The sequence below is a fragment of the Cynocephalus volans genome, chromosome 9 (genome assembly GCF_027409185.1).
Source record: "Cynocephalus volans isolate mCynVol1 chromosome 9, mCynVol1.pri, whole genome shotgun sequence".
Classification (NCBI taxonomy): Eukaryota; Metazoa; Chordata; class Mammalia; order Dermoptera; family Cynocephalidae; genus Cynocephalus; species Cynocephalus volans.
Window position 1 is genome coordinate 37,133,731 of NC_084468.1, and position 12,280 is coordinate 37,146,010.

General features: G+C 36.8%; 1 protein-coding gene across 1 annotated transcript; it reads right to left on the minus strand.

The window, feature by feature from the left end:
• Nucleotides 1–6,988: 6,988 nt before the first annotated feature.
• On the minus strand, nucleotides 6,989–7,423 carry LOC134386344 (eukaryotic translation initiation factor 1A, X-chromosomal-like). The gene has a single exon (XM_063108469.1). The coding sequence runs from the start codon at nucleotides 7,421–7,423 to the stop codon at nucleotides 6,989–6,991; it is 435 nt and encodes a 144-aa protein (XP_062964539.1).
• Nucleotides 7,424–12,280: the final 4,857 nt, after the last annotated feature.

Sequence of the window (12,280 nt, forward strand, 5' to 3'; positions counted from 1 at the left end):
TTCATCCTCCTCTTATCCACCATTGTCAAAGCTGTCATATGCACCAAGAATCAGGAGAACTAGATTCTGGCTTCAGTTCTTCTAATGCTAATTGTAACACCCTGGGTGTAATAGATTTAAGAAGGCTGCAAATTCTTTGACTTCCTCCCATCCAGAGATGGAGTTTATCTTCACTCCCCTTGAATTTGGGCTGGTCTCAGTGACTTGTTTGATCAATAGAATGTGGTGGAAACTGTGGGGCTTCCAAAGATGGTCATAGAAAGCCTTGCTGTTTTCATTCCAGTTTTTTGGATTGCTCATTCTGTGAGGAAGCCCTGGTAGCCAGTAGGGGAGAACATGGCCTGGGGGTGGCCCAGGGGAGAGACATGCCCGGCAAGCCCCTGTTGTTCCAGTTCTTGGATGTCTGAGTCACCCCAGACATCATGTGAAGCAGAGATGTCATCCCCTCCACGCTCACTCCAAATCTCAGATTTAAGAACAAAATGAATGATTGTTGTATTTTCAGCCACTAAGTTGGGGTGGTTTATAGCACAGCAGTAGGTAACCAGAACATCAAGTAAGTTGCCCTACCTCTTCGGGGATCAATTTTCAACCTGTCAATGAGGTAAAAGGACCTAATATTTTTTCAGGTTCTCTTCTTCTGAGATATTCTCTACAACAAACTTCTCAGGATTTCTTGACACTCTTAAAAATTATTGAGGACCTCAAAGAGCTTTTGTTTATGTAGGTTATATCCCTTGATATTTGTCATATTAGAAATTAAAACAGAAAATTTTTAAAAAATATTTACTTAGAACTTTATTTTAAAATAACAATAAAAATCCATTAAATGTTAGCACAAATAACATACTTTTGATGAAAATTATATTTCCAAAACAAAAAAGTTATTAGAGGAGTGGCATTTTTTTACACTTTTGTAAATTTCTTTAATATTTGGCTTAAATAGAAGACAGCTGGATTCTCATCTGCTTCTGCATTCAAACTCTTACAGTATCACATAACATGTAAACTTTAGAAAATTTCACTGTACACTCAAGAGAGAATGAGCATGAACAAGGTAAAAAAAATGTATTAGTATTATTATAACAGTTTTAACCTCACGGACCTCTGAATGAGTGTTGGGAACTCCTGGGGGTCCCCAGACCACACCTTGAGAACAACTGCTCTAAAGAAATGATGTGGGAAATAAATCTATATTCATTCATTTATAGTTGATAACAATTAACAGGTTCAGAGTTTTAGGGTAATTTGCATTTGAACAAGGATTAAATCTTTCTCAGATGAATCAATCTGTAATGGTAGCTTTTCAAAACCACAGAAGATCTTTAGTCTGGTTGAGGGTCCCCTGTTGTGCTCCACTTCACAGATGGGCAGGTTGCTGCCCTCTCAGCCTCCACGGAAGTCTGGCCCTGGCTGGAAGGGAAGCTGTGACCACAAGACGGGACCCATTGGAGATGAGAGAGCAGAGAAAAATGCAATCATATTCCAGTCACCCATGGCTCCATCACTCTAAGAGAACATATCTTTCTTGTTCTATGGAAAGAGAAGGGTTCAATGAGTAATTAACAAAGAACTTGAGATTACTCTCATTGCTGCTACGTTAAGCAATTCAACTGAGTTCTTCTTCATAGAGTAAACTATGTTAAGACAAAATTGCAACATGGAGGTAATATGCTTGTTTATTTTAATTAAATGATTGAAAATCAGAAATGATATCATATGTAGCCTTTCCTAGCAATGTAGAGATTTCCCAGAAGTTTTAGCTGCATATTTTTAGTAATTGCATTGTGCTAATCAACTAAAATGGCCCAATATAAATGTTAATAAATAAACATAATCATAATCATAATCCTAGACATATCCAGTTGCCAAGGATTTCAAGAAGTCATTGAATCCATCCCTCTGCCTGCAGGCATGCTTTCTCTTCCAATTAATTCTTGACAGAAATGATGTCAGAAAATATGTCCTGTGTTCAGTCACTTCTTCCCACCTCCTTTATTTTTTTCCCAGATATCTTAGTCCAGAAAAAAAAAGACAATGAATTCAAGTTATTTTAGAAAAGAAATTGAGATACTGCAAAATTTGTTCAAAGGTAGATTTAAATTATCAGATGAACCATTTTTCTTCTAGAAATGAGGCAGTGCATTATCAAGAACATACAAACCTACTAAATCTTCACACGTTGAATATGATTTAAGTTCTTTGATAGCTGGATTAGAGGATTTTGTTTTTTATTTTGGTAACAATCAAATTTTAATAAATGATTAATTGGGCATTTTTCACCTAGTTCCTCTAGAAGCTAAATATGTTTTGATGCATTTAAGAGTTTTAGGATTGAAAAGATATGTAAACTATATAAGCTAGCTAATACTTGTCTGGGGAATTATTAGAATTATCAAAGACTTGCACAAGGTTGAAGTATCCATTTTGTTACCTTTAAGATTAAATGTCCTATGAGAGAAAGTCAAATGACAACACATCAGATGATGACCTTTAATTTTGGCCCTTTGGGATTTTCTGAAAAGGTAATTCCTGAGTTATCAAGGACTCCCAAAATAATAAAATAATCCTCTGGTGAGCTCTGGTTATAGGAAACAGAAGCATTTTGCTTATGTTTGTGCTTATGTTTGGGGTCAGAGCTTAAATGTATAAACTATCAAAGAAGGAATTATTCTCTAGGTTTCAGGGCACATGGAGAGATGGACTTTGCTTCCCTTCTCCCAGTGCCACGCACTGAGGAAAGCAGGACTTCTCCTAGCCCTGAGTTTTGTAAATTGCACAGACATTTACAGCTGGGCTCACCCAAGGCTGGTCTGAGAGCTTAGTTGAATACACACCCAAATCAAATGTCTTCTCTGAGCTGTTTGATTTGGAAAATGTGGTGTGAACTACTCAGGGAAGACTATCTCCCTCCCCAACCCAAAATATCTCCTCCAGTGCCTGGAACTTTTGTTCTGAAGAAGATTCCTTTGGAACTGGATCTGAAGAAGAGAGTTAACTCCTTAAACTTTTATGAGCTGATGCTTAGCTGAGACAAATACCTAGACAAAAAGCCCTTTGCAAATGGATCCTGGATTAGTGATTGGTGGCAGCTGGAAGTGTGGCAGATGGATTGGGTTCTGAAAGGGAATTTAGAAGGGCAACAAATTCAAAGACCAAGGCTAGGTGAGGAGTTCTTAGACATGATACCAAAAATATAATCCATAAAAAATTAATGCATTTGATTCATCAAAATTAAAAATGTTTGCACTGTAAAATACCCTGTTAAAAGGAAGAAAAAAGAATGTACAGATTAGAAGAAAATATTTGCAAACCATGTGTCTGATGAAGATCTTGTATATATAAAGAACTCTCAACACTCAATAGTATAAAAACAAAAAATTCAATTAATAAGTGGGTAAAAGACATGAAAAGACATTTCATGAAAGAGGAGACACCAGAGGCAAATAAGCACATTTAAAAATGTTCAACATCACTAGCCCTTAGGGAAATTAAAATTAAAAACAAAATGAGATATCACTACATACCAATTAGAACAGCTGAAATTTAAAAAAATGGTGACAATACCAAATTCTGGCAAGGATTCGGGGAAACTGGATCTCTCATCTATTGCTGGTGGTGGGAATGTAAAATGGCACAGCCACTCTAAAAAACTGTTTGGCTGTTTCATATAAAACTAAACATGTGCTTCCATATGACCCTGCAGTTGCATTCTTGACTGTTTATCCCAGAGAAATAAAAACTTAAAAACCCACAGACATCGATGTTCATAGCAGCTTTGTGATAGCCAAAAACTGAAGACAGCCCAAATGTCCTTCAGCAAGTGAATGGTTAAACAAACTGTGGTATGTCCATACCATAGAATATTAGTCAGCAACAAGAAGGAATAAACTATTAATACATGCAACAACCTGGGATGGACCGCAAGGGCATTATGATTAGTGAAAAAAAATCAATTTCCAGATACCTGTATTGGCCAGCCACCAAAGGAAAAAAAAAAGTCAATTTCAAGAGGTTAAATACTGCGTGATTCCTCTCATAACATTCTTGAAATAATGAAACTACAGAGACAGAGATCACATTAGTGATGTCAAAAGACAGGAGTGGGCAAGGGGCAAAAATAAACAGGTAGCATGAGGGAGAAGTTTTGTGGTGATGGAGCAATTCTTCATTATGTTGATAGTTACATGAACCTATACATGAATTAAAATTGCACAGAACTAAAAAAATTAAAATTGAAATAAAAGGATGGGTACATTGCCCAACACTGATGAAAAAAATTGCATAGAACTATATATATATACACACAAATACATAAACACACAGATGAGTGCATGTAAAATGGTGAAAACTGAATAGTCTGTAGTCTAGTGAACAGTATCGTGCCATGTCAGTGTCTTGCTTTTGGTACTGTACTACAGTTATACAAGATGTCATCACTGGGGGAAATTGGGTGAAGGGTATATGGGACTTTATGTACTATTTTTGCAACTTCCTGTGTGTCTATAGTTTCTTTTTAAATAAAAGGTTAAGAAAGGGAGTTGGGCACCAAAAACAGCTTATTCTTTATGATTTTGCTGAGACCCAGATTCCCTCTCTCTGGCTTAAGGAATGCTTTCCAACCTCCCACTCTGACTCCTCTCTCCATCTTTAAAAATTGTTGGAAAGTTTCAGAAATGGTGTGTTCAGAATTCCTCTTATCTCTGTCACTGGAAGCTTGGACTGTTTACAATAATTCTGATTTTCCTTCTGAGTACATGCTAGGTTTGCATCTCCTTGACTCATTTGAAGTTCGGCATGATTACATAATTTGCTATGGCCAACTAAATGTGAGCAGAAGTGACATCACTTCCAGAAGAAAGTTTTAGGAGCCAGAATATGCGTCCCTGAGTACCCTGAGTGACACGCATGAGCAGAGGCACTCTTTAACAACCAGCGTTGAAACAAGTTGAAAGTGGAAAATAAACTTTTGCTGTGTTACTCCAGAGATTTGGGGACGATTGTGGCAGACTGACCCTGTTTGACATATTGATATAACCTTTTAAAAAGCAGTTTGGCACAATTGCAGATAGATCTACCATACGACCCAGCTATCCCACTGTTGGGAATATACCCAGAGGAATGGAAATCATCAAGTCGAAGGTATACCTGTTCCCCAATGTTCATCGCAGCACTCTTTACAATAGCCAAGAGTTGGAACCAGCCCAAATGTCCATCATCAGATGAGTGGATACAGAAAATGTGGTACATCTACACAATGGAATACTACTCAGCTATAAAAACGAATGAAATACTGCCATTTGCAACAACATGGATGGACCTTGAGAGAATTATATTAAGTGAAACAAGTCAGGCACAGAAAGAGAAATACCACATGTTCTCACTTATTGGTGGGAGCTAAAAATTAATATATAAATTCACACACACACACACACACACACACACACACAAAAACCTGGGGGGGGAATTAACAACCACAATTACTTGAAGTTGATACGACAAGCAAACAGAAAGGACATTGTTGGGGGGGAGGGGGGTAGGGAGGAGGGAGGGAGGTTTTGGTGATGGGGAGCAATAATCAGCCACAATGTATATCGACAAAAGAAAATTAAAAAAAAAAAATGCATACATTGAAGTATGTAAAGGTGAAAAAAAAAGGTGGAAAAAAAAATAAAAAATAAAAAGCAGTTTGGCAAAGGATATTATATCCTTTGATACAGGGGTTCAACTTGTGGGAATATGTATCCTGAGAAAGTCATGAAACATCATCCAAAACTTCATGCACAAAGATGTTCAACGAGGAATTATTCATAAGAAAGAATAAGCAAACAACAACAATAAAACCATGGAAAAGGCACAGCACTGATGGTCAACAAAAAGGAATGCATAAACAAAATATGGTTCTGTGGAATATATGATGTTATATAGTCATTAACCTTCTGTGGGAAAGTGTTTATATACATATATATTTTATACTCAGTGTGGCACTTTATTGTATTTCTTTGTATTTCAGAAAACAGAAACCACATTTTCACTAAGTTGTAGTTCCCTTCCATTACTCCAGGCTTAGTATACAGAATTTATTATGAACTTAGTTTTTCATTTATACATTGCAACCTAATTGTTCACACAGCCCAGACCATGGGTTACAATGCATGACTTTTGAAAATAAACTCTTTTGACATAACCTATTTTGTATCGTAAAAAATATACCATGTATTTTACCATCCAGAAGCTGTCTTATTTGAGAAATTTTCTATGCATGTTAAATAAAAACGCTGTCAATTAATATATCGAATTTCCAATGTTTAGATAATTGGTTATCACCTAGTCTTCACTTTCTGCAATTAGTAATCTTAGAAATTCAAAATTGCCACTCAAACCCACGTTCTAAAAGCTGTGTTTTGGAAATGCCTTTTTTAAAGGATGCTGGCAACACAAAATAATGAAATGAATGTATAAGTTATCAGAGTTAGTGTAAAAATACATACAGCTACATAAATAAGAAAAATAGTCCTATTTCTTCTGGCTCCAAATGCAGATTTATCTTCCTTAAATTTTATCAAGAATCTCAAGAGGACATATATAAAGACTCTGTAGAATAAACAGATTAGTTGGAACGAGGGTTGTTATAATCCTTGATGATTATAAGGCAAACAATTTATACAAAACATCCATTTACTGAAAGTGAAGTAGTCACAGAAGGAAAGGCATTTCTTTCTTTCTTTTGTTTTCACAGCAGATAGGATGGTCTTTTACCCTTAAGTTCCATTACATCAAAAGAACAAAGTGTTAACATTTCACTTAAGATAATATAACATCACCGGTTTTTAAAGAAATATCATAAATACTTGAAAACAAATAATAAAAATAAATCAGCCTGCTTTTTAAACTATATTCCTACTAAATGAAGTTTCAGTCTCCTTAACAGGTGATGATGCCCCAAGTCCCAAGTGTAGAACCATCCTCAGAAAACACTGAGTTCAATTTAAAGATCACCGATGTCCTCATCATCGTTTCCAGTGTCATCAAACTGGATTTCGTCGTCGTCTCCAGGACCAAAGCTCTCTGTTTCGTTGATTCTCGCATGTTCCGGAAGCTCCCCATATGCCTTCAGACTTCTAGCCTCATCTGCATTGTACTTTAGAATGACATCGGCTTTGCTGTCCTGATAGTCTCGTAGACCGACCAGTATAATGTCTGACGTATTTATCCAAATCTTTTTCCTCAGTTTTCCTCTGATATGGCATGACCTTTTCACGCCGTCAAAACACATGGCTTCTAACCGTCCATTTCCCAACATTTTGATGACCCGAGCATACTCTTGTCCGTCCTCTTTAAACACCAGCTCTCTTTTTTCTGATTCGTTCTCATTCTTACCCCTGCGCCGGTTTTTACCTCCTTTCCCTTTATTTTTTGGCATGGCTGTGACAACGGTGACAACGGCTCTTACCCCTATTACCCGCAAGGGCGCGGGGGACGCAGCAGCAGCCGCGGGTCGCGCGCTCAGGAACGTCCGCCTGTCGCGTCTTTGTATCTTAAAGAGTTTAATATGCAGGATATATAAAGAACTCCTACAGATCATTTAAAATTCGATAAACATCCAACATAAAAAATGGGCAAAGGCTGTGAGTAGGCAATTGCAGAAAAGGCAATCCACACAGTGAATGAACAGAATAAAAAGATGCTCACCTTCACTAAGAATTACGTAAATTAAAATAAAAATGATCGGGCAAAAGGCAAAAGGAAATATCACAATTTGTAAGAATGAATATGTGAATAACAAATTTGAAAATTAAAAATAAATAAGTAAATAAATAAATATGAGATATTCTGCAACAGAGCTTGAAAGGAGTTTAAAAATCTAAAAATATCAAGGGTTGTCAAGAATGTGCGAGAAAATGGGAACTCTCATCTCCTGCTGGTGACCTCGGAAAACAACTTGGCACAATAGCTGGTGACTTGAAGATGCTCGTGCCCTATGACAGCAATTTCATCTCTAGAACATACCTCATTGAAAGTCTGACACATGCACAAAAGATGCATGCTAGGATGCTTACAAGCATTGTTTGTATGGCAAAACATAGTGAAAAACCTAAAAGTCGAACAGTAAGAGAATGGATAAACACAAAGGTCAAGGGTTTGGATCCTCACACCAGCCAGCCACTCAAAACAAAAGCAAACAAAAAAGAGAATGGATAAATGATAATAATAAAATTGAATATTACCAATAGTTTAAATGAATGAACTTGATTTACATGGATAAACATGAATAAATCTTTGAAATCATTGTTGGGTAAACAGGGGAAGTTGCAAAATGAAAGAGTGTGATTTAATTCATATAAATTTAAAGCACATGAGCCTGCATATTTTTATGGATGCATACATGTAGATGCAATCAAGACAAGTGTGCAAAGGATACATACCAACTTTAGCAGAGTGAGTATCCTCGGAGAGTAGGGGAGAAGCAGCTTGAACTGTATGTGTTTTGTTTCCTGGAAAGAAGGGAGATCAAAACAAATATGGAAAAATGTTAAAATTTGTTACATAAATCTGGTGGATTCATGGGAATTTATCATATCCTTGATATTTTCTTGATACCTGAAAGATGATAAAATAATAAAGATAGTAAGATGATAAAAGTCTGGAAGGAAATAGGATCTGCATTGGTTGTCTCTGTTAAACTTGTGGGCAATCTTTCCTCCGTGTTATACTTCCCTAAAATTTCCAAATTGTCCTCAATAAACACATTCTTGTTTTATAATTAGAAAAATTTAAATTAATACACCCTCGGGCCGGCCCGTGGCTAGTTTGGGAGATTGTGGTGCTGATAACACCAAGGCCACGGGTTCAGATCCCATATAGGTATGGCCGGTTAACTCACTTGGGAGAGCGTGGGGCTGACAGCACCAAGTCAAGGGTCAAGATCCTCTCACCTGTCATCTTTCAAAAAAAAAAAATTAATTCATCCTCTATTCCATACAGTTGTAACGGAAAGGGAACTACTATAGCTATGTTTTGCTTACATTCTCTGTAGCTGATAGGGTACAGAGTTATGAGTTCAAAGAGAAACTGTTCTCCCTCCTCTCCAGCTTTAGATGCAGAAAAGGAATTAATATCAAAGATGGAGTTGCATACTTTCCTCTTCTTTAGGGTGACACACCCTTTATCCAGGCCCTGGATGTCTATGCAAAGACTACTTCCTGGCCCTCATTCCCCTTTGCTATGGTCAGTTTTGAATGTTGCATCCAAAATGTTTCACCTCAGTTGTCTGGAAATTAGTCCTCAGATCTGACTAGCTCTGTCACATTTAATGCTAACACTACACTTCTGATACCTTACTCTTCAGTCTTGAGTACAGAGAGAATTCTATCACAGTGCTTGAACAGAATAGCATAGTGGTTAAAGGCACCGACTAAGCCCACTCTACCAATAATTAGTTATGTAACCTTGGACAAATTATTTACCATCTATAAATTTAAGAGTTTTTATGTGTTAAATGGGGTTGTGGTAGTCTTTTGTTTGTAAAACACAGAAAACCAAAATTAAACCGGTTTATGAAATGTACACATATAGACTCACTGGGATTTATTAGCTACTGTATCTGCAGGGGAAGAGCTCATTTCAGACATGGCCTGTTGGAGGTTCTCAAACTCTGGCATTGGGAACTGTTTCTCCATGTCTGAGTTACATGTTGGCCACATTCTCAGTCAGGAGCTCCCCAGGAAGTGGCAAGATGGCTACAATCGCTCTGAGCTTCCATCAAAACAGTTTTCACAAACCCAGTGGAAAGAAGTGCCTCTTAGCCAAGAGTCCCATAGTGGCTCTAGTTGCCTTTGATTGGTCCAGCCTGGGTCCCAGCCCAACCTTAAACCAACCGCTATGGCCAAGGAGATGCACATCTTTCTTGACAAGCCTTGGGTCATGTGCCTACCCAACTGTACAAACTGATATAGCTCTTGGAAGGTTCTTAGAAGGAAAATTGAGTTGCTGCTTTTATTTTATTTTTTTCTTAGTTTTTTTTCCCTAAAATATTTATTTATTTATTTTTGATTATACATACTCATGGGGTACAGAGTAGACTATCAATATTTGTGGACATTATGTGATGATCAAATCAACTGAGTTGCTGCTTTTATTTATTTATTTATTTATATTTATTTAATACTCTTCTTATTGGGAAATTAGTCTGTTTTTCTGAATGTTTACATTTTATTATTTATTTTTATGGGTTTTATTTATTTATTTATTTTTGGCATCTGGCCAGTATGGGAATTTGAACACTTGACTTTAGTGTTATCGGCACCACACTCTACCAAGTGAGCTAACAAACCAGCTCCTGTTGCTGCTCTTAGATGAAGAGAGAATAGGTGCTGGGCAAGACCAAACCCCCCCACCCAAAAAATAATAATCTAGAACTGTCTTCTACAGTGGATAACAGCATCTACTTTTACCTCATATGGTTTTTATTAGAATTAAATAATAATGCAAGGAGAGCGCTTGGCACAGTGTCTGGCACATTGCAAGCACTCCATAAATCCTTTGGAATGAGTGTTGAATGTTTGTAAAGCCACAAAAGTAACCATTGTAAGTGGATAGGATTTCATATATTTAGTGAAAAACCTTAGAAAATGGGAGGAAACTTACATGCCACCTCCAATAAAGACTGTCTGGAGTGCTGTGTTGAGAAGGATTCTGGGGCTAAGTCTAGCCCATTGAGAATTAGTGCCATGCTTTATTAGGAATGTTCATTCGCCCTCAAGTTTCACATTAACAATCTCTGTTCTAGAATAATACCTAGTACCTGAGGGTACTTACAGAGTCCTTTTTCTTAACTTTGGGTTGAGGAATTATTAAAATATGTAATTACATATAGATTTTCAATTCAGATTAGAAAGGCTAGTGAGGACCATATTTTTTGTAGTTTGAGAATGGAGAGGGCAGGCATATGTCTTATTCACTCTTGTAGATTCAGTGCTTACCACATAGCAGAAGCTCGGTCAATATTTCTTTGCATTGAACTGAAAATAATTATGTTATGCTGAAATTCTTCCCATGGAGTCCAGGGGATATTGGTAAAATTAAACCATGTGGAACTTGAATAATGTTTATGTTTTGTTCATAGGTCTCATGTGTTTTTCATTTATTTTATGGCATTTACATTAAATTTATAAATAAAATATTCCTCTCTTTGTATGAATTCAATAAAGCATTTTTAAAGAAGCAATAAAAATGTTCTCCTGCCGTCTTATATATTTACCAGTAATTTCACTGATTTCTTAGCTCTTTCAGACTTAATGAAAGAACTCTGCAGGGTGGCAAGTTAGTGACAACAATGTGGCCTGACGAGTCAGAAATGGAAAAGCCTTAGGTGGTGTGTGTGCAAGGATCACAGTGGCTCCCAACGCAGTGGTGTTGCTCCTCTGACATGCAACACCCACCACCTCACATCTGAAATGATGCTGCTTCACATGGTCATGAAGTGCATGTTGTGTTTTCACAACACAGTTTGGGGAATGTATATTAGAAGTGACTACATTATTAAACATAGAATGACCCAGGTTTGGCTAACAGAGGGAGTAGAGAACACTGCATATAGGGGCTACAGGAGAATAACCCCCTGGGTAGTGTCAAGAACATGGGTCTTGAAGGAGGTGAAAGACCTATACAATGAAAACTATAAAAATTTGAAGAAAGAAATTGAAGAGGACACAAATAAAGGGAAAGATATCCGGTGTTCATGGACTGGAAGAATTAATAATTAAAATGGCTGTTCTACCCAAAGTGATACACAGTTTAAGGCAATTCTTATCAAAATACCAGTGACAGTCTTCACAGAAATAGAAAAAAAAAAAAATCCTAAAATTCACATGGAACCAAAAAAGATCCTGAATAGGTAAAGCAATTCTGAGAAAATGAACAAAGCTGGAGGCATCACACTACCTGACTTCAAATTTTACCACAAAGCTATAGTAATCAAAACTGCATGATACTGGCATAAAAACACATAGACCAATGGAACAGAATACAAAGCCCAGAAATAAATTCATGCATATACAGCCAAATGATCTTTGACAATGGTGACAAGAATATATCATGGGGAAAACATCTTCTCTTCAATAAATGGTGCTGGGAAAACCAGATATCCACATGCAGAAGAATGAGACTAGACTCAAAATGGATTAAAGATTTAAATGTAAGACTTGAAACTATGAAACTACTAGAAGAAAACATAGGTGAAACAGTCCATGAGGTGGGGCCAGGCAAGGATTTTTTAAAT

Coding starts and splice junctions, on each gene's coding strand:
- LOC134386344 (XM_063108469.1), bottom strand. CDS start 7,423: ATGCCAAAAAATAAAGGGAAAGGAGGTAAAAACCGGCGCAGGGGTAAG.